This window comes from Denticeps clupeoides, chromosome 3 (genome assembly GCF_900700375.1).
Source record: "Denticeps clupeoides chromosome 3, fDenClu1.1, whole genome shotgun sequence".
Taxonomy (NCBI): Eukaryota; Metazoa; Chordata; class Actinopteri; order Clupeiformes; family Denticipitidae; genus Denticeps; species Denticeps clupeoides.
The window spans coordinates 34,177,406-34,203,511 of record NC_041709.1 but is presented as its reverse complement, the minus strand read 5'-3'; the positions used below and the strand labels follow the sequence as shown (position 1 = coordinate 34,203,511).

General features: G+C 40.3%; 3 protein-coding genes across 5 annotated transcripts in view; all 3 read left to right on the top strand.

Moving 5' to 3' along the window:
- Positions 1 to 3,900, top strand: part of LOC114785632 (zinc finger protein 493-like) — a 32,498-nt gene extending 28,598 nt beyond the window's left edge. Inside the window, exons 7-8 of the mRNA XM_028972069.1 lie at positions 1,538 to 1,648; positions 3,224 to 3,900. Of these exons, the coding sequence (XP_028827902.1) occupies positions 1,538 to 1,648; positions 3,224 to 3,681 (569 nt within the window). The 3' untranslated portion in view covers positions 3,682 to 3,900. The remainder of the gene's footprint in view (positions 1 to 1,537; positions 1,649 to 3,223) is intronic.
- The window catches only part of LOC114785464 (zinc finger protein 493-like), a 478,845-nt gene that overhangs the window by 95,208 nt on the left and 357,531 nt on the right, over positions 1 to 26,106 (top strand). The gene's annotated exons all lie outside the window — the stretch shown is intronic.
- LOC114785743 (zinc finger protein 501-like) lies at positions 10,344 to 19,642 on the top strand. 3 transcript variants are annotated; one of them, XM_028972297.1, is made up of 4 exons: positions 10,344 to 10,511; positions 14,564 to 15,493; positions 17,665 to 17,763; positions 19,003 to 19,642. In XM_028972297.1, the coding sequence occupies exons 2-4, from the start codon at positions 14,656 to 14,658 to the stop codon at positions 19,464 to 19,466; spliced, it is 1,401 nt and encodes a 466-aa protein (XP_028828130.1). In that variant the 5' UTR covers positions 10,344 to 10,511; positions 14,564 to 14,655; the 3' UTR covers positions 19,467 to 19,642. The 3 variants fall into 3 exon arrangements, with proteins under 3 accessions (XP_028828130.1, XP_028828131.1, XP_028828132.1); XM_028972298.1 differs by lacking the exon at positions 10,344 to 10,511 and having other exon boundaries at positions 13,819 to 15,493; positions 17,668 to 17,763; XM_028972299.1 differs by lacking the exons at positions 10,344 to 10,511; positions 17,665 to 17,763 and having other exon boundaries at positions 13,819 to 15,493.

The following is a 26,106-nucleotide window of genomic DNA, read 5'->3' as shown; positions in this document are numbered from 1 at the left end:
GGGATGCATCACTCTTAAAATTGCAAAGCTTCTGAAGTGTGATCATCGAACAATCAAGCGTTTCATTCAAAATAGTCAACAGGGTCGCAAGAAGCGTGTGGAATAACCAAGGCGCAAAATAACTGCCCATGAACTGAGAAAAGTCAAGCGTGCAGCTGCCAAGATGCCACTTGCCACCAGTTTGGCCATATTTCAGAGCTGCAACATCACTGGAGTGCCCAAAAGCACAAGGTGTGCAATACTCAGAGACATGGCCACGGTAAGAAAGGCTGAACACAAGCTGAAACGTCAAGACTGGGCCAAGAAATATCTCAAGACTGATTTTTTCTAAGGTTTTATGGACTGATGAAATGAGAGTGAGCCTTGATGGGCCAGATGGATGGGCCCGTGGCTGGATTGGTAAAGGGCAGAGAGCTCCAGTCCGACTCAGACGCCAGCAAGGTGGAGGTGGAGTACTGGTTTGGGCTGGTATCATCCAAGATGAGCTTGTGGGGCCTTTTCGGGTTGAGGATGGAGTCAAGCTCAACTCCCCAGTCCTACTGCCAGTTTCTGGAAGACACCTTCTTCAAGCAGTGGTACAGGAAGAAGTCTGCATCCTTCAAGAAAAACATGATTTTCATGCAGGACAATGCTCCATCACACGCGTCCAAGTACTCCACAGCGTGGCTGGCAAGAAAGGGTATAAAAGAAGAAAAACTAATGACATGGCCTCCTTGTTCACCTGATCTGAACCTGTGGTCCATCATCAAATGTGAGATTTACAAGGAGGGAAAACAGTACACCTCTCTGAACAGTGTCTGGGAGGCTGTGGTTGCTGCTGCACGCAATGTTGCTGGTGAACAGACCAAAACACTGACAGAATCCATGGATGGCAGGCTTTTGAGTGTCCTTGCAAAGAAAGGTGGCTATATTGGTTGCTGATTTTGTTTTGTTTTTGAATGTCAGAAATGTGTATTTGTGAATGTGGAGATGTTATATTGGTTTCACTTGAAAAAATAAATAATTGAAATGGGTATATATTTGTTCTTTAAGTTGCCTAATAATTATGCACAGTAATAGTCACCTGCACACACAGATATCCCCCTAAAATAGCTAAAAATAAAAAATAAAAACTACTTCCAAAAACATTCAGCTTTGATATTAATGAGTTTTTTGGGTTCATTGAGAACATGGTTGCTGTTCAATAATAAAATTATTCCTCAAAAATACAACTTGCCTAATAATTCTGCACTCCCTGTACATATGTTTGAATGTGTGTGTGTGTGTTCGTGTCCATTTCACGTCGATCTGTGTGAGTGTTTCATCTATGTGTGTGTGAGTTTTCAGTAGTGTAAATGCATTCTTGTCAGTTTCATATGTGAATGTGTATGTAATGGCCCCTCTTAGAAGAATACAAAAAACATTGTGGAACCGGAGAGGCCGCTGCAAGCTGCTTTTGCGCTGCCATCTTACCAGAAGAACTACAAATTGCATTTTAAAAATAAATTATTATAATGTGATAAGCTGTAATTATAATTTATCTGTGTCTTCTTCATAGATGTTGAACCAGAAATATCATCAGATTCCATCACATCTCTGATCTGTGGTAAAATACTGGAAGGAACAGAAATTGGTGTGAAGAAGGAGTTGGATGATGAAGAATATTCAGGTGAGTGGAGTTCTGTTGATATAAAGAACTGTATTGACTGTGTTGCTGTGGATAAGCACATCAGTTATTTTATTATCAGTAAACCATGAAGAACTAGGGAGACCCAAAGTTCCACACTAACTACAAATGTTGCAGACATAACCATTAGCAGTAATGATGCTCTAGCAGAGGAAACGAACAACATTTTTCCCACTTTGAGGTTAAAAAAAAAAATTCAACTACTGCAAATTTGCTGCTAATACTGTGTGTTTTTTTGTTTTTACTAAGGAGTCGTCGGACTAGAATTGTAAATGCGTGTCATTCCGACACAGAGAATCCCTGTTTTGCACAATTACCCTGTGAAAGATCATAAAGGTCCATGAAATCATGTACTTCTAGACTTATCAGTTTCTGTTAAATTGGCATTAGATTAAGTATGAATACTATACTATGAATAATGAAGTATGAAACAGTTTGTTTTGTCATCCTTTTCCTACTTAGTATTGAGTTACATCCATTTTACGGCCAGGGAAGGAAGAGGGATTCAACAAAGGAGAGAGGAGCAGATAGCAATGACAAGAACAGATTTTAATGATTTTATAAAGATACATAACAACTCATAAAAAAAACAAGATGGTTCTGAAGGCTCCTATACATAATTTTTATTGCTGTATGTATTATGTGTGTTATTGTCTGTTGTCTTATTGTACTTTGGTTCCCAGTCAGTGTACCTGAAGCATCCCCTGCCTGACGCACTCACGATTTTGTATATTTTATACAATTATTTGGGATTTTATACATTTAATAATTACAGATATAATTTTGGTAACCTCAGGGTAGATACAATTCCCCCCCCCCCCCCCCCCCCCCCCCCCCCCCCTCTCTGATTTCTTCCTTTTTTCATGTTAGTCACATTTAAACTTTTCAGATAATCAAATTAATTTAAATACTAGTTAAAGACTATACAAGTAAACACATTATTTTTATTTTATTATTAAAGAAGATAAAAATTCCAACCCTACATGGCCCTTTGTGACAAAGTGATTACCTCCTAAATCTAATAACTGGTTGGGTCACCCTTATTAGCAACAATTGCATTTAAGTGTTTGCGATACGATGGGGCAGTGGTGGCCTAGCGGTTAAGGAAGCGGCCCCGTAATCAGAAGGTTGCCAGTTCGAATCCAAATCCGCCAAGGTGCCACTGAGTGCGCACTGTCCCCACACACTGCTCCCCGGGCGCCTGTCATGGCTGCCCACTGCTCACTCAGGGTGATGGTTAAATGCAGAGGACAAATTTCACTGTGTGCACCGTCACTTCACTTTAAATAGCTAGCATATGGGTTTTGGAATTATTCATTTTATAAAAATATGCAAATAATTTTGCACGCCTGTAGTCAAAAGTTATTCAAAATCATTTTATACATTGAGTAAATGTGTTAATATTTAATTTCAATAGTGCAACCACTGTGTACTGTGCTTCAATATACACAGTATTCTTCACGCGTTGTGTCTAAAACCCCTGCTTAAAATGTCATGCCATTTGATTAATCCGGTTCAAACATGTCTTTGATGGCTTTAATTTTTTTGTTTTTACAGAACAGGAAATCAAATTTGCTGATCAAAGGTGTAAAGAGGAAACTGAAGAAAAGCTGCACAAGTATGACAACAGTTTAAGACAAGTGAAAATCCTTGAAACACGTCAGAGAAATGATTCTAAAGAGAAGCCTTACCAGTGTGTACAATGTGGGAAGAGTTTCGTACAAGCAGGAGCCCTTAAATCACACAAGCAGACACATACAGGAGAAAAACCCTTCCGGTGTGTAGAATGTGGGAAGAGTTTTTCATGTGCATCACTTCTTAGAAGACACAAGAGGACACATACTGCAAATCTCTGCCAGTTCACTCTTTGCTCTAAATACTTAACAACATTGGGTCAACTCAAATGTCATCAGCGTGAACATACTGATGAAAAGCTCTACAAGTGTATAGCAGTCGTTGAACTGAAGAAATCAGATATAGTCACAGCTACACATTGTGGTAAATTACTGGAATGAACAGGAATTGATGTATAGATGAGTTGGATGAGGAAATCTATGTAGGTGAGTTATGTACAAATGATTGTAGGGGGTTGTAGTGATCTGGATATCAGTTATTATATTCTGGGGGGATAACCGCATATTTGTCATAATGGCATACATTCTGCACACATTCTACAAACATTTTAATTACACATACACAATGTTTTCTTTATTAAAGCCAATACTTTGTCGAAACTGCATTTAGTCTCCTTTTGTCGACGTCCTTTAGCATGGCACATTGTAACTAGGTATTATTTACCCCCTCTTCCTTGTAAATGTGCGACGGCATCTTTTGTACACATCCCGCTTCAGGTCACCCCACTGTATTTACGTCCGGCCCATTCCAAATATTATATTTTTTTCTAGAGAACCCATTCCGTTGTCGATTTGGATGTAGGTTTGTGGTCATTGTCATGTTGAAAGGTGAATAAGTGAACATATTTTGTGGGTGATTGCACTAGATCGGGGCCGATCATTGTACCAACGTCAGTAGAAATGATCATTCAGAATTGAATCTGCTCAATACACACGTGCATTGTTTTCAGCATTCAAGCAAATAAGTGAGCTGTATTGTTATTTCAGCTACATGCATGTTAGACAGAACATAGTTAAACATAACAAAGTTACATACTGCGACATTGACAAACCAGGCTAAATAAAGTGCTAGAAAGAGTAACATTAAAAAAAATAAATAAATACTTTTTTTTTTTAATACTAAAAATAATAAATTGTAAATGCTGCTGTAGCATTGCAAAATATGACATCAGACGTGTGTGTTTGTGTGTTTGTGTGTATGCATGTCAGTCCAAAGAGGTCCCTGAGTGTCCAGGTATCCGATGGCCCGTGGGATGAAACTCTTGCTCATTCTGGCACTGAAGGCCCAAATGCTTCTGTATTATTTTCTTGATGGTGTTACGAACCAGTTAGGGGTATGTCCCACAACAAAAGAAAAGAAAAGCCAGAACCCACTAAGACAAAACGAAACAATTTAACAAATAATCTTTTTTAACATAAATAAATAAGAAATACATACGAAACAAATTACAACAAATGAAGGGGAAAAAAGAGGAAAACAAAAACAGACAAGCTGCCAGACACATCAAGTTGAGTAGAATTCTTTCTGGATGCAACATGGTAAATTTACATCATGAATTGAAAAGAGACCGATTATCTTCTCAGCTGTCAAACCAGACAGTGATGCAGAGGCAGAGGTGGCCTTGCGGTTAAGGAAGAGGCCCCGTAATCAGGAGGTTGTCGGTTCGAATCCCGATCCGCCAAGGTGCCACTGAGGTGCCACTAAGCAAAGCACCGTCCCCACACACTGCTCCCCGGGCGCCTGTCATGGCTGCCCACTGCTCACCAAGGGTGAGGATACATTTTGTTGTGTCACCATGTGCTGTGCTGCAGTGTTTCACAATGACAATCACTTCACTTTCACTATGTAGAAAGTGAAGTAAAAGTGAAATGATTGCCATTGTGCTCTGCACATGGTAACACAGTGAAATGTGTCCTCTGCATTTAACCCATCACTCTTGGTGAGCTTGGTAAGTGACCGGGGAGCAGTGTGTGGGACGGTACTTCCAATTACGGGTCCGCTTCCTCAGGCCAACCACTGCCAGGTGGTGAGGATGGGTGCTGGGAGACAGGATTTTATCAGCCTCCACAGAAATTGGCTATTGAGCTTAAAGCCTTAAGCACTCTTAACTGTCACTGTATTCTCACTGTCCAACATCCACTACTCACTATACATCCTCATCATTACTATGAAATATCACACTTTATATAAAACCACACTTAGTTATTTATTCTTTCCATTTATATATTGCGCAGTAATTTTCTACATACATGTCTGCACTGAAGGAGTTATTGTACACGTGTATTGGGACAATAAAAGCCATTCTATTCTTCCAGCAGTTCTCATACCTCGGCAGTCATTGGAACTTTCTGGTTTGAAATGACGTGATGGCTTATCACCTAGTTACAAATATTGTGAACACGGTATTTTATGCTAACAACTTTAAATTGTATTTATATTTACAGACAATAGACAGTCAGACTAAGATTATGGATTACTGGGACCTTGTCTGTGTCTTGCTCACAGTCAAGCAGGCTGGTTGGAATGTCATGGTTTTGGGCTGTGAGAGTGCTGAATATGAATTGCAACATTTTCTGTGACACTGAAGCAGAATGTGATCCACTCCGTTCAGTAACTGGGCCACAGGGCAGCATTCCAACACGACACCAAACACATCTCCACGTCTCCAAACACTGACTTGCTATAGAAACTGAGGATAAAGGTGCTGGACTGGACAAGTATGTCTCAGTTTTTCCATTTAGTGTGAGTATGTGGTAAGTGAGAGTTATTTGAGGTTGTGAAAGCACCACAGCACAATACACATGACTAAATGTGTATTGTGGGCAGTGGTGGCCTAGTGGTTAAGGAAGCGGCCCTGTAATCAGAAGGTTGCTGGTTCGAGTCCCGATCTGCCAAGGTACCACTGAGGTGCCACTGAGCAAAGCACCATCCCCACACACTGTCATGGCTGCCCACTGCTCAATCAGGGTGATGGGTTAAATGCAGAGGACAAATTTCACTGTGTGCACTGTGCTGCTGTGTATCACGTGTGACAATCACTTCACTTTCACTTCACTTTCACTAAATGTGACCCATCAACAGCCTTTAACGTCAATTTGGTACTGGTGTTTTAGACCGTGCCTTGCTGGTCACCAGAACCATGCTTAAACCACCAACATACAACAAAAACAGAATTCAGATAATTTTTTTTAAATTAATGACTGAACAAGAATATTTGGACAGACCAGTAAGTACAAACAGTGGACTATTCATCATTTATCAATCATCGGTCCAAACCGTTCACATATTGGCATGCTGGTCCAAAGATTCCAGCAAGAGCAGTCGGGCCACACAAACCAGGCGGCTAACTTTTATAAGGCGATCTAACTCCCGCCTGCTGACTGTTGCCAATGACGTCTACATTTACAGGATTTTGCAGAACCAAATCCAGAGCGATTTAGTCAGAAGTTCCTTACAAGCTGGAGCAAATCAGGATTAAGTGTCTTGCTCGGGGTCTTCTGGTTCGTAGGCGAGTTTGTTATCCACTTGACTTTGACACCCCGAGTATTATTTTGTTTCTTCTGTTGTGTAAACGTCTGTTTTGACAACCTGGACTTGGGTCCTTCGATCTTTGGTCTCTCTCCATTACAACCATGAAGATAGTATGAAATTTTATTCCAGCTACCAAAATGTCCACCATCTCAGATGGAGTGAAGCGAATGAACTTGTGCTACTCCTCTCCACAGTCCTGCACACCGTCTGGAACCACAGATGTACAGGACTGCCTTGCAGGATTCTGCAGGATTCTATGTGTTTAAGCTCTTTCCCAGTAAGAAAAGCACATCGATCCACCACAAATGAGACTACAGGATCTGTAGGCCACATACTGCAATTTGCCGATGATGACCTCATCGCCCCAAATGACCATGACCTCAGATCTGCCCTCAAATTAATTTACAGCGAGAAGCAGCTGGGATTAGAAGAAGCATCATGGTTCTCTGTTGATTATTTTTATATTCCATGTATATTCCATATATGTAATATGACAATTTCTTTCTTTCAAATGATGACAAATGGACAGTAGATTTTAAGTCTGATCTTTCTTCCTCTGCATTATTTTACTCCCTAAATGAAACAACATAATACTTGATTAAAAATAAATCAATTTGAGAAAGAGGATCATAGTAATTAATTTAATTACTTTATTAAAATGTAATTTCAAGTATTTCAAATTAAGTATTTTAATAAAACATTTAAAAATACACATTCATACCAAATCAAAGAATAAAAGAGTTTTCATAAATTTAAATGACGCGATTGTTTTGTTTCGTTTTATTTGATGATTATCCAGAGCTTCCTGTCCCACTTGGAGTCGCTTTCTGAAATTGACGAATCTGCTGCGTGTGACGAATCTGCTTCTGTTTACTTGTTTTTACTTGGAAAACCAAGTAAAAACAACAAAAAACAAATGCAAGCGCGAGTCACCCTGCTGACGTAAATTATCCGTTTTTTGGAGTTTTTATGATTTTGGGTATTTGTAAGTAATTTTATTCCACATAAAATGTAGAATAAATGTTATTTGGACTGTTTAAAGCGGCGGTCTGGTGAGGGAGGAGCGGGCTGATTTAAACGCTCTACTCACAGACTCGGGTCAGACTTCAAAATGTTCTTCTGACACTTTTTATTATTTAATTTTTTAAGTAGCATAACATGAGCTACAAGCCTTTTTATGTGAATAGAGAGAAACTGGAGTTGGTTGTGCTCGCTGTAAAATTAGCTGCAACTGAGGAATCTCCTGGGAATCATTTATAAAGGTGTCTGTGTGTCTTTATTTAATATCAGAAATCTGCTTTATCTGTCTATTTATGTGTGTTTTATAGGAATACTGTTTGGAATACTATGAATGTTGTGTGTCCTGCAGAACATAATTATAGAATGATTATTGTTGAAATAACCTTCTGCTTCATTCCAAGGTCCCAAGATGGATCCCAGTCTGTCTCTGTTACCTGCTGATCTGAGGAGTGTAGACCAGAGAAGCACACATGTTAAACCAGAAATATCACCAGATACCATCACATCTCTGAACTGCGGTAAAATACTGAAACCAACAGGAATTGTTGTGAAGAAAGAGTCGGATGATGAAGATTATTCAGGTGAGTTAAAAAGATTGGAGGGGCTTTAGGTGATCTGGATATCAGTAAGAATTTTAGAAGTGACCATATTCAGGTCTTTCTCATAAGTCTTTCACTTCTGTCTGAATGCTTGTGAGGAGCATCTGGCCGTTGCTGGTTTATGGTGAAATTCAGGGTGGTAGTAGCCTTTATTAATGCTATTACACATCTTTATTACAGTCTTTATTACACATCAGGTCAGTATTTCATGTCATTAGCAGCTTTAGAAAAAGTGAGTACATCTAATGTTGTAAAAAAAAAAGATTTTCAGATACTAATCAATAGAATTTTTTTTATCAAATCACTGGAGTCATTACATAAATGCCAGCATCTGCTAGTTCAAGGAAATCCCCAGTAGACTGTAGACTACAACAATTTTCAACATGCATCTCAGTGGGCAGCCTCTTCTCTGGCCCAAACCCAACAGAATATAGCTGAAGTCCGACAGAATCCCACCTTACTTGAGAAGTACAGCTTTTTAAAAGCCAGATTTTCTTTGCAAACACTAGATTAGATTAGATTCAACTTTATTGTCATTACACATGTACAAGTACAGGGCAACGAAATGTAGTTTAGGTCTAACCAGAAGTGCAATAAGCAGCAAGTGCAGGATACAGTTCAAATAAGTTATATATATATACATAAAGTGATATGTGCAGGACAAAGTGATATGTGCAGGAGTAGTACAGTGCAGTGATTATCAGGAGTGTATGGGGGGGGGCAGAGGAGTTCAGCAAGGAAACAGCTCTGGGAAAAAAGCTGTTCCTAAGTCTGCTGGTTCTTGTGCATGGTAGCCTGAACCGTCTGCCCGAAGGCAGGAGAGAGAACAGTTCGTGGGCCGGGTGGGAAGAGTCCTTAAGAATACTGTGAGCTCGACGCAGACAGTGCTTCCTCTGGATTTCCTCAATGGATGGAAGTGGAGTCCCTGTGATGCGCTGGGCAGTTTTCACCACCCGCTGCATCGCCTTACGCTCAGCAACAGTGCAGCTTCCATACCACACTGTGAGACAGCTGGTTAGGATGCTCTCTATTGTAGAGCGGTAGAAGTTCAACAGGATGGTAGTGGGTAGCTTGTTCTTTTTTAATGTTCTCAAGAAGAAGAGGCGCTGGTGAGCCTTCTTGACCAGGCTGGAGGTGTTAATGCTCCAGGACAGGTCCTCTGAGATGTGGGTCCCCAGGAACTTGAAGGATGTAACAGGCTCCACAGTCATCCCATTGATGTGGATGGGATCATGCGAGCCTCTTCTCTCCCTCCTGAAGTCCACAATGAGCTCCTTGTGCACCAAGTGGCCAGATGCTGGACCTCCTCCCTGTAGGCAGTCTCATCGTTGTTGTCGATGAGACCTATCACCGTGGTGTCATCTGCAAACTTAATAATGTTTGATCCATACATAGGTCGGCAGTCATGGGTGAAGAGGGAGTAGAGGAAGGGGCTCAGCACACAGCCCTGTGGTACACCAGTGTTGAGCGTGACAGTAGTGGAGCGGATGTGGCCTGACCTTACATGCTGTGGTCTGCTGGTCAGAAAGTCCATAATCCAGTTGCAAAGTGAGGTGTTGATGTCCAGGGCTCTAAGTTTAGAGATTAATTTAGAGGGGATGACAGTGTTAAATGCTGAGCTGAAATCAACAAACAGAATCCGTGCATATGTGTTTTGCTTGTCCAGGTGTGTGAGTACAGAGTGCAGCGCTATGGAGACTGCATCCTCTGTGCTCCTATTGCTACGGTACGCAAACTGGTGTGGGTCCAGAGTTGGTGGGAGGAAGTCGCTCAGATGTGCCAGGACTAACCGCTCGAAGCACTTCATGATTATGGGTGTGAGTGCTACAGGGCGGTAGTCATTCAGGCATGTTGGGCTAGAATGTTTCGGCACTGGTACAATGGAGGTAGATTTGAGGCATGTTGGAACAGCTGCTTGGGCGAGAGACATGTTAAAAATGTCCGTGAATACGCCAGCGAGCTGCTCTGCACATGCTCTAAGTACGCGCCCTGGGATGCCGTCTGGTCCGGCAGCCCTGCACGCGTTGATCCGGCTCAGTGCAGTGCAAACATCTGAGGAGGTGAGTATGATGGGCGAGTGGTCAGTAGATGAGGGGATCTTGACAGCAGGTTGCTAGACTAGACTATTAGGGAAAAGAAATGTGCGTTGAAACCTCCTTATCATACTTTTTTTTTTTGCATCTCTCTCATGATAATAAAAACCTGACAATGGTGATTGCAAATCAAATTAACATTTAGTTTAGAAATTAACATTTGATAAAACATGTGAAACACTTTAATCAATCACCAAACCAAATTTACAAGCACTAAATCATACGGGAAGGATTACGGCTAGGTGATATGGTTTAAAAGGTTTTATATCAGTGTTCTATATTGGTTGATATCTATAATTATTGATATTTTTTATGACCCATTTAAAACGAGGACCAGGAGAAACTTTTTATTTTAAACTTAACTTTCTTCTGATCATAATGAATCAAACATAAGTGCAAAATGAAAGAAAATGTAAGAAATGGTTAATAAAGGGCCAATCCAGCCCGTTCTTGAAATCCACTGGTTAGACGCAGTATAAAACCGACACCTCACGCCTGTGTGGTAGCCTGAGGGGGCTAAAGCTACATGAGCTGAAACCACAGTCATTAGTGCTAGTGCCACTTTGAAAAGCTCTAAATGGCTCTCCACTGCCACTTGGAGAAGCTCCGTTGGATTGGCTCCCTCTTGTCTTATTCTCTCGCTCAGCACCAAGGAGGGTTAAGCAAGTCTTTAAGCACACACATGAACCTGTACACAAGCATTGCAGAGTGCTACTACTCTGTCGGCTGATGGTTGGGGTGGTAGTAGCCTAGTGGGTAACGCACTCGCCTATGAACCAGGAGACCCGGGTTCGAATCCCACTTACTACCATTGTGTCCCTGAGCAAGACACTTAACCCTAAATTGCTCCAGGGAGACTGTCCCTGTAACTACTGATTGTAAGTCGCTCTGGATAAGGGCGTCTGATAAATGCTGTAAATGTAAATGTAAATGTTGGGGTGGCCTTGCACAGAACTGCGGGTTCACGTCTATTTTCTACTCACACACACACACACACACACAGAGAAAACCAATCGTACGACATATCTTATCACACAGCACTTAACTGGAATAAGACATGGACTTGTTATGAGCAACCCAGCTAATTACCTAAATTAACTAATTAGCTAAATGTTACCGGCTGGGCTGCTCTGCTACCGATAGCTGCTCTCACCACAACGCATGACATCACTGCGTGTCCACTGCTGCATGTTGTTAAAACTCAGGGGACAGACTTGGGAGGGGGTGTGACCGAGGCGGACCATACGTGACACGACAAAGAATCAGAATTCACATTTTTGTTGATCTGTTACGTTTTTGTTTTTACAGAGATGTGGCTCAGCGATTCCACACTCCACCGTTCACCTAGACTGGTTTACTGCATTTAGTGCTGACAGGAATGCAGCGTTGTTCGCTAAGGCCCACAGCGACTTATGTGTTTACATCCACAAGGAAAGGTGCAAGAACTCTATTCTAGTCTCTAGCTAATCTTCATCACTGGTGGAGTTTGTGACTGTGACTGGCATCACTCCTACATATATTTTCAAATGATAACCTCTCAAGGAAATGTGAGCTTTATTGTCGTCTTGCCATATACAAGTACACAGAGAGGCGAGATTTTGAAGCTTCGGGGACTCACATTGTGCAAAAAGACAAATGCAAATGTAAAATTACACAAAATACAAAATCATGACAAAGGACATTGTGCCCCATAATATAGTGGTATACTGAGACAAACAAGATGTACAAGTAGTATCAATATCCTCCTGAAAAATGTTTTGTTAATTTGATTTTTTTTAGACAAGTTAAGTGCTGTGAACAAAATAAACATGTTTCAACACTTTTCGTTTTACCATATGTCCTCTCCAGTGGACATTGGGTCTTGGTAAATTAAAATGTATCATTGATTCATGTAATGGTGTCATGGACAATTCATGTAATTAAAACATTTCAAACTGCTTATTTAAACATGGAAAAAGCTTATACAATTGTAGCAATTAAACTTTTAATAATCATTAATAATGCAGATTAATGTAAAATGTAAATTGACAAATCATTCCTCCAGAAAACATAACAAGGTAACAGTAAGGCAACTTGGCAAATGATCTTTAAATAATTGCTCCATTCTGCCTGGCTTAGGAATTGCTGGACCTCAGCTCCACCTCTTAGATGCTCCCATTGGATGTGGCCTTTGCAAATTTGCAAGGAAAGCCCGGGAAACACAGGGTATGCAACAGGCCGCCTGACTTATCTACCTTCACCTGAGGATTATTGGCCCAAAGTGGCAGAAAAAATCACATTTGTACCAGGGCCTACTAGAAGTAGTACCAGGGACCACCCTTGGAGGTAATGGTATGGTGGAGGACCACCGTGGCTGGGAGGGAAAGCGTTGTGCCATGGTAAATTTTTGGTTTGGTGGTGCAGAGTGAGTGTGGTCAGTGCCACATTGTGAACAAACAAGGGTACAATTTCAGAGCCGAGAGGACAATCCGCTGGAATCGGAGGACAGAGAGTATAGTCGCATAGCAGTCAGGGTTAAATATCAGTCAGTCTGTGGGGTTCGGCATCCAGAAGTTCGGCATCCAGAAGTCAGTCCACCAGAGTATATAGAGAAAAAGTATATTTCAGTGTACAAAAATTTGAGGCACCAAAATGAGAAATATTATTCAACTTGCTCAAATTGAACTCTTGAAATTCAGGCTCAGGTTCAAAATGCTCCACTGTATCAATTACAGTTATCGGTTTTACAATATCCTTGCCTATGCAATCATTTTACAATGAGCTTGCCTATGCAAACAGAAAGACATCCACACATACACAGACACTCTCTCTCTCTCTCTCTCTCTCTGTCATTCCGTTGTGTTAGTGCAAATGTTAATGTCTCACATTTGTTTTTTCATTTATCATCATTTATCTTGTTTGCTTGTTTTCCAGGTTTTCTGGGCAACTTCGGTATTTGACAGGCATGTGTCTCAGTTTAAAAGTAAAACGTAAAAACAACACACAGAAGATGCTGATTTCTGCCATTTTATTGATTGTGAAAAACGCCCAAGGCTCATATTTTTTTCTTTCTCTTTTCTTAGCAATACACCTCATCAAGTGCAATGATGTGACACGTGACACTTCACATGGCACAGACACTTTACATTATGTAACTTACATTTACAGCATTTATCAGACGCCCTTATCCAGAGCGACTTACAATCAGTAGTTACAGGGACAGTCCCCCTGGACACACTTAGGGTTAAGTGTCTTCCTCAGGGACACAATCCCAATCTGCCAAGGTGAGCACCGTCCCCACACACTGCTCCCCAGGCGCTGGTCATGGCTATCCACTGCTCACCAAGGGTAATTACATATCTCATTGTGTCACCGTGTGCTGAGCTGTGTATCACAATGACAGCGACTTTCACTTGCTTTTGGTCTATGTGAGGGAGGAGAAAGAGGGAAGGAGAGAGCGACACATTTTGTTTTGTCCAGACCATTGGTAAAAATTCACTTTCTGGTTGCTGAACCCTGCACTATTCTATCGGGTCTACTTTTATCAGCACCGGGGCTAAAGTTGGTGATGCTGGAACTTGCTGGCAGCCATGGCTGTGTTGTTTTTGTGGGGTGTTGTTGTCCTTTGTGCAGCATTATCTCCATGGTCGCCATTGCGCTACAGGAGCAGTCACATAGGTGGTTACCTGATGTGCTCTGTGTCAATATATACAGTACAGGCCAAAAGTTTAGATGAACCTGGGTCTTCTGGTTCATAGGTGAGTGTGTTACCCACTAGGCCTAATAACTGTATAACTGTAAATAACTGTAAACATGTTTTATATTCTAGTTTTGTCAAAATAGCCGCCCTTTGCTCTGATTACTGCTTATATACACACGTACACATTTTGATATCCCACTACTGAAAATACACTAGAAGTCATTACTTTGCTTTGACCCCAGTGATACACACCGATATTGGCAAATTATTTGACATTATACAATAGATTCCATTTTATTTGATCTCCATAGACATATAATTTGACTAGTTTTTTTTACAGAACATGAAAGCAAATACGCTGATGAAAGGTGTAAAGTGGAAACTGAAGAAAAGTTGCACCAGATCAACAAGTATGACAACAGTTTAAGACAAATGAAGATCCCTGAAACACGACAGAGAAACTATTCAAAAGATAAGCCTTACCAGTGTGAAGAGTGTGGGAGAATTTTTACACGAGCATCACACCTTGTAAGACACAAGAGGATACATACTGGAGAGAAGCCCTACCAGTGTGTACAATGTGGGAGGAGTTTTACACAAGCAGGATCCCTTAAAATACATAAGAGGACACATACTGGAGAGAAGCCCTACCAGTGTTTACAATGTGGGAAGAGTTTTACACGAGCATCACAGCTTATAATACACAAGAGGATACATACTGGAGAAAAACCCTACCAGTGTGTACAATGTGGGAGGAGTTTTACACAAGCAGGATCCCTTAAAATACATAACACGATACATACTGGAGAGAAGCCCTACCATTGTGTACATTGTGGAAAGAGTTTTACACTAGCATCATACCTTGTAAGACACAAGAGGACACATACTGGAGAGAAGCCCTACCAGTGTCTACAATGTGGGAAGAGTTTTACACGAGAAGGAACTCTTAAAACACACAAGAGGACACATACTGCAAAAAATATCAACCAGTGCCTTCAATGTGGAAAGAGTTTTACACAAGCATCATTACTTAGAAGACACAAGAGGACACATATTGCAAATATCTACCAGTGCACTCTTTGCTCTAAATGCTTTAGAACATCAGGTCAACTAAAACATCACCAATATGTACATACTGAAGAAAAGGCCAACAAGCGTACAGAGAAGAAATGGAAGAAATCAGATATCATCACACCTGTGAATTGGGTGGAAACAGTGGAAGTAACAGTGAATGATGAGAAGCAGGACTTGGATGATGTGATTCATTCAGGTGAGTGAAATAAAATGTAAGCATTTCAGATAGTGGGTGTATTTCTGTAAATACACACATTTCCCCCTGTAATAGGGTGATACAGCATTTTATACACTGAAAAATAATATTCACAAAAGGTTCTCTATATACAGCCCTCATGTTCCCTGGTCCAGGTTTTGATTTGTGATCTTTTATTAGCTAGATGTTTTATTTTAATAATATAAAAATATATGACTGACCCCTAATCTTTTGTCTATTCATTTGAAAATTAACTATTGAACTATTTAATATTTCTCATCTTTCATTTCATGTTGTCTATTTTAGTGTTTTATGCTGATTAAAGTAGTACTATTACTAGAAATTGTTGCTGCTACTAAGTATACACACAGGGCTGATAGAATTCAGGCTCAATGTACCGATGTGGCTGTGGAATAAATGAATGAATATAAGTTTACCCAGCTGTTGCACTAAATCAAGTTTGCGCAGCTCACACTGCAGGTTTCATTCTAAACTACACCCAACGATACGCTACTAGCCAAAAATATAGGAAAGGGGCAGCCCTTTTGTCTTGGCCAAACAGATTGATACAGATCCAGCATTCGCTCCACACGTTAATGGTTTTGTGTTTCCCATACTGACAACACAAACCATAGAGTCATGGGCTGCACATTTATGAAGCCAGAGGAAGACACCAAAGATGTCAATAAAAGCTCAGGCAACAAGGAGCATGCTTCTGCACTACTATATAGAACTAGCGGGGAAAAGTGCTGTCACTACACAAGTTAGACCCTACGTATAAGTATATCTTTTCACATGACTCAAACGATATGAGACGCAAGGTAAATGCTGGTTGTTACTATAACAATAACTAAACTAGAAACCAAAATTCCAGAGGAAGTTTTGATAGGCCTGTCTGGGCGTTTTTCATAGGAGCGGGATAAACCTCCTGAGCTGGTCTCAGCTGTGAAATCAGGCGTTGTTATTAAAGTATCCAATGGAGCAGGCAGTCACATGAAATTTGGTGACGTTTAGAACGTCAAAAGATAGCATGTTAATGCTAGCATGCTGTTAGCAAAAATGCTAACAGGGTGTGGCCAAGATGCCTCACATTAAATTTGGTGATGTTTGGAGCATGTTTAGAAATGAGCATGTTAGCATGTTAATGCTGCCATGCTAACATAAAAAACGCTAACAGGGTGAGGCCAAGATGCGTCACGTTAAATTTGGTGACGTTTGGAGCATGTCTTAAAATTTGCATGTTAGCATGCTAATGCTAGCCCATATAGAATTAGTGAATTATGTTCATGTGAGTGAAAATTTTTCGGTAAATCTGGAAGGCGCTTCTATGGATTCTTGTGTGGCGACATCACAGTGTATCCGTGAAGAACTGTATTATGTCTTGATTGGCCCAAACTGCCAGAATCGAGCTTAGTAAAAAAATTATTAAAAATGAATATTCATAGTAGGCATGCTGTGGCTGGTCAGGAGACAGAGAGTCTTACATTTACAGCCTTTATCAGACTCCCTTATCCAGAGCGACTTACAATCAGTAGTTACAGGGACAGTACCCCCCTGGAACTATTTAGGGTTAAGTGTCTTGCTCAGGGACACAATTATGGCAGTAAATGGGATTTGAACCTGGGTCTTCTGGTTCATAGGCGAGTGTGTTACCCACTAGGCTACTACCATCCTGGAGTCTTCCTTTTGTTTCTTACATAAGAGTCTATTTCACCTATATCTGTCTGAGCGTTTCATATATACATATGTTTGTGTGTTTGTGTGTGTGTGTGTGGTGTGTGTGTGTGTGTGTGTGAGTGAGTTTTCAGTAGTATAAATGCATGCTTGTCAGTTTCATATGTGAATATGTATGTGTTTCACATGTGTTTGTGTAACAAAAGTGAAATATTTCCTAAATGGCCCCTCATAGAAGAATACAAAAAAACATAATTCTTTTCCATCCACCTAACTAAAAACAAACAAGGTAGAAAATTTATTTATTTTTTATTATTTATATATATATTTCTTTATTTTGTCTTTCTTCTTCTCTCCGTCTTTTTTTTCTTTTATCTTTGATCTTGTGTTCATTTAAGTACTATTATTATTACATATTGCATTTAAAAAATATATATTATAAGGTGATAGGCTGTAATTATAATTCCTCTGTGTCTTTTTCATACATGTTGAACCAGAAGTATCATCACATACCATCACATCTCTGATCTGTGGTGAAGCCCTGGAACCAACAGGAATTGATGTGAAGAAGGAGTTTGATGATGAAGTCTATTCAGGTGAGTGGAGTTCTGTTCATATAAAGAACTGTATTGACTGTGTTGTGGTTAATAAGCACATCAGGTGTTTTACTATCAGTAAACCATGAAGAACTAGGGAGACCCACAGAAGTTCCACACTAACTACAAATGTTGCGGACATAACCATTAGCAGTAATGATGCTCTAGCAGAGGAAACAAACAACATTTTTCCCACTTTGAGGTAAAAAAAAAATACTGCGAATTTGCTGCTCATACTGTGATGACCAGTTGGCAGTTTTTTTGTTTTTATTAAGAAAGGAGTCGTCGGACTAGAATTGTAAATGTGTGTCCTTCCCACACAGAGAAATCCCTGTTTTGCAGTATTACCCTGTGAAAGATCATAAAGGTCCATGAAATCATGTACTTCTAGACTTATCAGTTTCTATTCAATTGGCATTAGATTAAGCTAATAAAGTATGAAACAGTTTGTTTTGTCATCCTTTTCCTACTTAGTATTGTGTCACATCCATTTGTCACATCCATTTTAAGGCCCAGGAAAGGATTCAACAAAGGAGAGAGAAGCAAATAAATTTAAATACGAGTCAAAGACAATACAAGTAAACACATATGCTTAATTCTTTTTATTTTATTATTAAAGAAGATAAAAAATTCCAACCCTACATGGCCCTTTGTGACAAAGTGATTACCTCCTAAATCTAATAACTGGTTGGATCACCCTTATTAGCAACAACTGCAATTAAGCGTTTGCGATACGATGAGTCTTTGGCAGCACTATGAAGGAACAGATGGCCGGAAATTCTTCTTCAGGAATAACTTTGTCACACAGGGCCAAGTAGATTTAGTTTTTTTTCCTCTTTTAATAGAGGGAGAAAAATAATAGATGGGCAGCCATGATAGGCGCCTGGATGGGGACAGTGCTTTGCTCAGTGGCACCGTGGCGGTTTGGGACTCGAACCAGCAACCTTCTGATTCCTTACCCACTAGGCCACCACCACATATGGGTTTCAGCATGATACATTTTATGAAAATAAGCAAATCATTTTGCACGCCTGTAGTCAAAAGTTATTCAAAATCATTTTATACATTGAGTAAATGTGTTAATATTTAATTTCAATAGTGCAACCACTGTGTACTGTGCTTCAATATACACAGTATTCTTCACACGTTGTGTCTAAAACCCCTGCTTAAAATCTCATGCCATTTGATTAATCCGGTTCAAACATGTCTTTGATGGATTAATCTTTTTTGTTTTTACAGAACAGGAAAAATTCGCTGATCAAAGGTGTAAAGAGGAAACTGAAGAAAAGTTGCGCCAGTTCAACAAGTATGACAACAGTTTAAGACAAGTTAAAATCCCTGAAACACGTCAGAGAAATGATTCTAAAGAGAAGCCTTACCAGTGTGTACAATGTGGGAAAAGTTTCGTACAAGCAGGAGCCCTTAAATCACACAAGCAGACACATACAGGAGAAAAACCCTTCCGGTGTGTAGAATGTGGGAAGAGTTTTTCATGTGCATCACTTCTTAGAAGACACAAGAGGACACATACTGCAAATCTCTGCCAGTTCACTCTTCGCTCTAAATACTTAACAACATTGGGTCAACTCAAATGTCATCAGCGTGAACATACTGATGAAAAGCTCTACAAGTACATAGCAGTCGTTGAACTGAAGAAATCAGATATAGTCACAGCTACACATTGTGGTAAATTACTGGAATGAACAGGAATTGATGTATAGATGAGTTGGATGAGGAAATCTATGTAGGTGAGTTATGTACAAATGATTGTAGGGGGTTGTAGTGATCTGGATATCAGTTATTATATTCTGGGGGGATAACCGCATATTTGTCATAATGGCATACATTCTGCACACATTCTAAAGAAATAATTCTTTAATTACACATACAAAATGTTTTTTGCTTCACTGCATCAGATTATTGTATAAAGTTATATACACAGTGGATACAAAAAGCGTTAACACCATTGTTAATATGTTACTCCATTAAAACCAATTCTTTCTCAAAACTGCATTTAGTCTCCTTTTGTCGACGTCCTTTAGCATGGCACATTGTAACTAGGTATTATTTACCCCCTCTTCCTTGTAAATGTGCGACGGCATCTTTTGTACACATCCCGCTTCAGGTCACCCCACTGTATTTACGTCCGGCCCATTCCAAATATGATAATTTTTTCTAGAGAACCCATTCCTTTGTCGATTTGGATGTAGGTTTGTGGTCATTGTCATGTTGAAAGGTGAATAAGTGAACATATTTTGTGGGTGATTGCACTAGATCGGGGAAGATCATGAGGATGGGTGCTGGGAGACAGGATTTTATCAGCCTCCACAGAAATTGGCTATTGAGCTTAAAGCCTTAAGCACTCTTAACTGTCACTGTATTCTCACTGTCCAACATCCACTACTCACTATACATACTCATCATTACTATGAAATATCACATGCAGGGGAAATCTTTCCAGCACCGAAGCATCTGAGGATCTGAGGGGACTCGTTATGAGAACTCCCCCTATTAGTAAATTCACAAGCATATTTACACCACTCTTGGCACGCAAGGTCAAAAAAAAAGACTCACACCAGTTTCCACTGAGGCGTCTGTCAGGGTCACCAGAGTCTTTCTTGTGCAGCACACCAGATAACAATCCGGACCTGTGCTTCACCAAGATCTAAGGTGAGATAGCTATTTTGCTGCTGGCACCCTTTTTTTTCTAAATGTTCCATGACCCAAACTGAGTGTTAGAACAAATCACATGAATAGGCCATGCTTATACATTTTCCCTCACACACATTTTAAATAAAACCATTCTTAGTTATTTATTCTTTCCACTTGTATAAGCCATTCTATTCTTTCAGCAGTTCTCATACCTCTGCAGTCATTTCTTATCAACTAGTTACAAATATTGTGAACATGGTATTTTATGCTAACAACTTTAAATTGTCTTAATATTTACAGAAAATAGACAGACTAAGATTATGGATTACTGGGACCTTTGGGCTGTGAGAGTGCTGAATATGAATTGCAACATGTTCTGTGACACTGAAACAGAATGTGATCCACTCCCACTGGGCCACAGGGCAGCATTCCAACACGACGTCAAACACATCTCCACGTCTCCAAACACTGACTTGCTATAGAAACTGAGGATAAAGGTGCTGGACTGGACAAGTATGTCTCAGTTTTTCCATTTTGTGTGTGTTTGTGGTGAGTGAGAGTTATTTGCCGTAGTGAAAGCACCACAGCACAATACACATGACTAAATGTGACCCATCAACAGTGTTCAGCCTTTGCTGGTGTTTTAGACCGTGCCTTGCTGGTCACCAGAACCATTCTTAAACCACCAACATACAACAAAAACAGAATTCAGATTTTTCATTTGAATTTTTTTTCTTTATATAATTGGTAGAATCCTAATAATTATTTGTGATCAGTGAAGAATTAATGACTGAACAAGAATATTTGGACAGACCAGTAAGTACAAACAGTGGACTATTCATCATTTATCAATCATCAGTCCAAACCGTTCACATATTGGCATGCTGGTCCTCCGACCGCCAGGGTAAAAGATTCACACAAACCAGGCGGCTAACTTTTATAAGGCGATCTAACTCCCGCCTGCTGACTGTTGCCAATGACGTCTACATTTACAGGATTTTGCAGAACCAAATCCAGAGCGATTTAGTCAGAAGTTCCTTACAAGCTGGAGCAAATCAGGATTAAGTGTCTTGCTCGGGGTCTTCTGGTTCGTAGGCGAGTTTGTTATCCACTTGACTTTGACACCCCGAGTATTATTTTGTTTCTTCTGTTGTGTAAAAGTCTGTTTTGAGAACCTGGTCCTTCGATCTTTGGTCTCTCTCCATTACAACCATGACGATAGTATGAAATTTTCAACGTACACAAACACTGCTTCTCCTCACACACCGCGAGCAAGGGAACATGGTGCAGGTGTCCTCGACCGAACCGGGCTGGACATGGACCCATACGTTGGCCTGGGAACAGGGAGAAGCTGCATGAAATGTCAGAGGGTTAAGCACTTGTGCAAAATCATATCACCCAAAGTGTGATTGAACCGTTCTGTTTGTCCATTCCCCGGCCAGTTGCAACAATTCTGCAATCAACAAACCTTCAAAGCTCGCACCTTGTATACAATTCAGAAAAAATATTATTATTATTCCACAGTAACTTTCTGGACTGATTCAGGAAGGGGAATGCACAAGGCATCTTGGTGGAATGGTCGGTAACCACCAGAACATCAACAGAATTATTGTGTGAACCAGTGTGGTACTCACCAACCCATTTACAGTACTTGTTGCTGCATGCAATGATCTAACCTGCCAGAATCCACCGTACCAACGTTCTGAGAAATCAGTTTTATTGGGAGCCATTTGTCTGCCCACAGAGGTGAAACAACTCTACCCACACGAATGTTAAGATGCAAACACCAAGTCTAACACGGTTCAACAACAACAGTACTACCTGCAGAGTTGTGTTGTTTACTTTTTAAATTTTTCTATTTCAGATGCCTGTCCACCATACACAAACCTCACAGACCCGCGACAGACTTTTGACTTCATTTCTGGCCAGAAAATTATTCCAACCTGTGCTGTGGAGAGGCTGTGTTGGTTCTGCAGTCCTTTCAACATTTATAAATATTACAGCCGTTATTCCAGCTACCAAAATGTCCACCATCTCAGATGGAGTGAAGCGAATTAACTTGTGCTACTCCTCACACTGTCTGGATTCTGCAGGATGTGTTTAAGCTCTTTCCCAGTAAGAAAAGCACATCGATCCACCACAGATGAGACTACAGATACTGCAATTTGCAGGTGATGACCTCATCGCCCCAAATGACCGTGACCTCAGATCTGCCCTCAAATTAATTTACAGCGAGAAGCAGCTGGGATTAAAATCAACGTCATGGTTCTCTTTTGATTATTTTTATATATAACTGTATTCCATAATATATGTAATATGATTTGCAAATGATGACAGATTGACAGTAGATTTTAAATCTGGTCTTTCTTCCTCTGCATTAGTTTACACCCTAAATGAAACAACATAATAAAATAAAATTTAAAAAGGTGAAAGCAAAGATGAAAAGGACACCTGTTTATATTTAAGATTAAACTGCATGGGATTTTTTTAGTTTAACATTTTTATGAAGGAGACTGATACTGATTAAGATACTTGATCTGAGAAAGAGGCTCAGAGTAATCCATTTAATCGTTATGAAAATGTAATTTCAAGTATTTCAAATTCAGTATTTAATAAAAATACACTTTCATACCAAATCAAAGGATAAAAGCATATTTGACAGCTGCAATGCAACATACAAATCGTTTCGATAAAATGAACAGACACTATTGTTTCGTTTTGTTTTATTTGATGATTATCCAGAGCTTTACTGAAGGTCACAGCTGGGAGCAGATCCTTCTCCTATAGAGCTCCGCAGTTGTGGAACAGCTTGCCTGTCAGTGTCCGGGACTCAGACACAGTCTCAGTGTTTAAATCCAATCTCAAAACCTATCTGTTTTCTCTGGCTTTTTGTTAAAATCCTAGACCCTCATTTCACTTCACTTTGACGCAGTGTCAATTTTAAAGTACAGTTTATCACAGAGTCCCCCTGTTAGACACAGACACAGACAACTGCTAAACAAGGACATACCATGAAACAAACCAGAGGGTCACCACAGCCACCACCACCGTTACAACTACAGCTTCAGGGATCTTCAAATGGACCAGTAACATCATTATGGACACGTAATCTAGACCATGGCACTGACTACATCCTGGACTGTAGGACTTATTATTATATCATCCCCAACCCTGCACTGACACCATTTGCAGGCTCACTCTACCCTGGAAGGGGGTCCCTCTCTGTATCACTCCTTCCCAAGGTTCCTTCCTTTCTTTTTTTTTGTGTGGAGTTTTTCCTTGTGTGCAGAAGGGTCAAGTGTGGGGGTGTCAACTGTAGGGCCTGTCAAAGCCCATTGAGACATACTGTATGTGATTTTGGGCTATATAAGAAATAAATTTTGTTGTTGTTCCTGTCTCTTTCTGAAATTGACGAATCTGCTGCCGTGTGACGAATCTGCTTCTGTTTACATCTGCAGGAAAACCAAGTAAAACACAAACAAGTGCACGCGCGAGTCTCCCTGCTGAAGTAAATGATCCGTTTTTGGAGTTTTTATGATTTTCGGTATTGGTAAGTAATTTTATTCCACATAAAATGTAATAAAATGTAGAAACGCGTGTTATTTGGACTGTTTAAAGTGGCGGTCTGGTGAGGGAGGAGCGGGCTGATTTAAACTCGCTCTACTTCAAAATGTTCTTCTGACACTTTCTATTGTTTTTTTAAAAAGCTTAAATGTAAGTAGTTTGTGTCCAGTGGGCTGGTGAACAGGTTTAACAGCAACAGATACAGTTATGCTAAAGTAGTTTCACGTTAGCAGCTAAATGCTCATTCAGACTGATGTCTGAGATCATTTACACTTTTAATGTGGAGACTTTTTCTTCACTGTTCTTTATCCAACACATTTCCAACATCAACAATCACATTTAAATAAGAAAACACTCTGCTGTGATTGTCTGTAAAAGACTGCAGCAGCTCACATGAGCTACAAGCCTTTTTATGTAATAGAGAGAAGCTGGAGTTGGTTGTGTTCGCTGTAAAATTAGCTGCAACTGAGGATCATTTATAGTCTATTTATGTGTGTTTTATAGGAATACTATGAATGTTGTGTGTCCTGCAGAAAATAATTCTAGAATGATTATTGGTGATAAGATGATTGTTGAAAGAACCTTCTGCTTCATTCCAAGGTCCCAAGATGGATCCCAGTCTGTCTCTGTTACCTGCTGATCTGAGGAGTGTAGACCAGAGCAGCACACATGTTAAACCAGAAATATCAGTAGATACCATCACATCTCTGAACTGCGGTAAAATACTGGAACCAGCAGGAATTGTGAAGGAAGAGTCGGATGATGAAGAATATTCTGGTAAATATTGGAGGGGGTTTTAGTGATCTGGATATCAGTAGGAATTTTAGATCTGAACATATTCTGGTCTCTTCTGATAAATCATAGATAATTTATTAATCCCAGAGGGAAATTTAAAGTTTCCAGCAGTTTAAATTTACAAGGTTCACAATGGACAGTGCACACATTGTATACACCATGTAAACATTAACACTTTTAAACAAAGGGGAGCTAAAGAGATCTTTCTATTGTGGTCCAATATGATTGTTTAGAGCAAAGACATGCACAAATAAGGAGCTGTGTGGTGCAGTGCAAAAAAAAAAATAGTAGTAAATGGGATTTCAGTCCTCTGCTTTTAACCATCACCCTTGGTGAGCAGTGGGCAACTTTGGCAGATCGGGATTCGAACCGGCAACCTTCTGATTACTTCCTTCACCCCTTCCCTAACCCCTAGGCCACCACTGCCTAGCGGTGCTCTGTATTCCTCCTGTCCACTCCTTATACACACGACAATAGCCGTGTCATCTGCAAATATCTGCACATGGCAGTGTACAGGGTGAACAAGACTGGGGAGACTACAGGCCCTTTCAGGACTTCTGTACTGCTGACCAGCATCCAACCTGCAAATCTCTAGTCGTAGGTATTCGTGTCACTTCTCTGTCTGAGATCTTGTGAGGAGCACCTGACCGTTGCCGTTTTATGGTGAAATGATGTTCATTCTAGTTCCAGATTAACGCACAGTCAGCTATAGCAAAGAGGCTCACTGGGAAATCAATGTCCTCAAAAAACTACATAACTCGACTCTTAGTGCTAGATTAGAGCAATGCCCAAACATTTTTATGAATGTTACTTTCATCAGTGGCACCTCAGCGGTTCGGGATTCAAACCAGCAACCTTCCGATTGGTCCACTTACAAAAAGAAGAATGTGAAATATTGTTCAATAGTTCTTTTGAAGTTCAGTTTTCATTCATATGTAAACAGTAAACCGTACAAGCAGTAAATGCCCCTAGCTTCCGAGATTAGGTGTTTGAACCATTTGTCATATTCCATCTGTTCTTTCCCAGCAGTGGTGGCCTAGCGGTTAAGTGGCCCCGTAATCAGAAGGTTGCCGGTTCGATTCCCGATCCGCCAAGGTGCCACTAAGGTTCCACTGAGCAAAGCACCGTCCCCACACACTGCTCACCGGGCGCCTTCTCCTTCAGAATTCCTCGGTGGACAGCATGGTTAATTTCACAATTCATGGTTCCTTTTATTATAGCAAGTCTTTCGGGTCCTGAAGCAGCAAAAATGCCCCAGACCATCACACTGCCAGCACAATGTTGGCATGATCAGGTTCAAGCATGTCTTTGATGGAATTATATTGTTTGTTT

Bases quoted from the DNA above. Each gene is read 5' to 3' on its own strand.
- LOC114785743 (XM_028972297.1), top strand. From the start codon at position 14,656: ATGAAGATCCCTGAAACACGACAGAGAAACTATTCAAAAGATAAGCCT. The intron at 15,494-17,664 runs GTGAGTGAAATA...ATGTTGAACCAG, and splicing joins GGATGATGTGATTCATTCAG to AAGTATCATCACATACCATC. The intron at 17,764-19,002 runs GTGAGTGGAGTT...TTGTTTTTACAG, and splicing joins TGATGATGAAGTCTATTCAG to AACAGGAAAAATTCGCTGAT.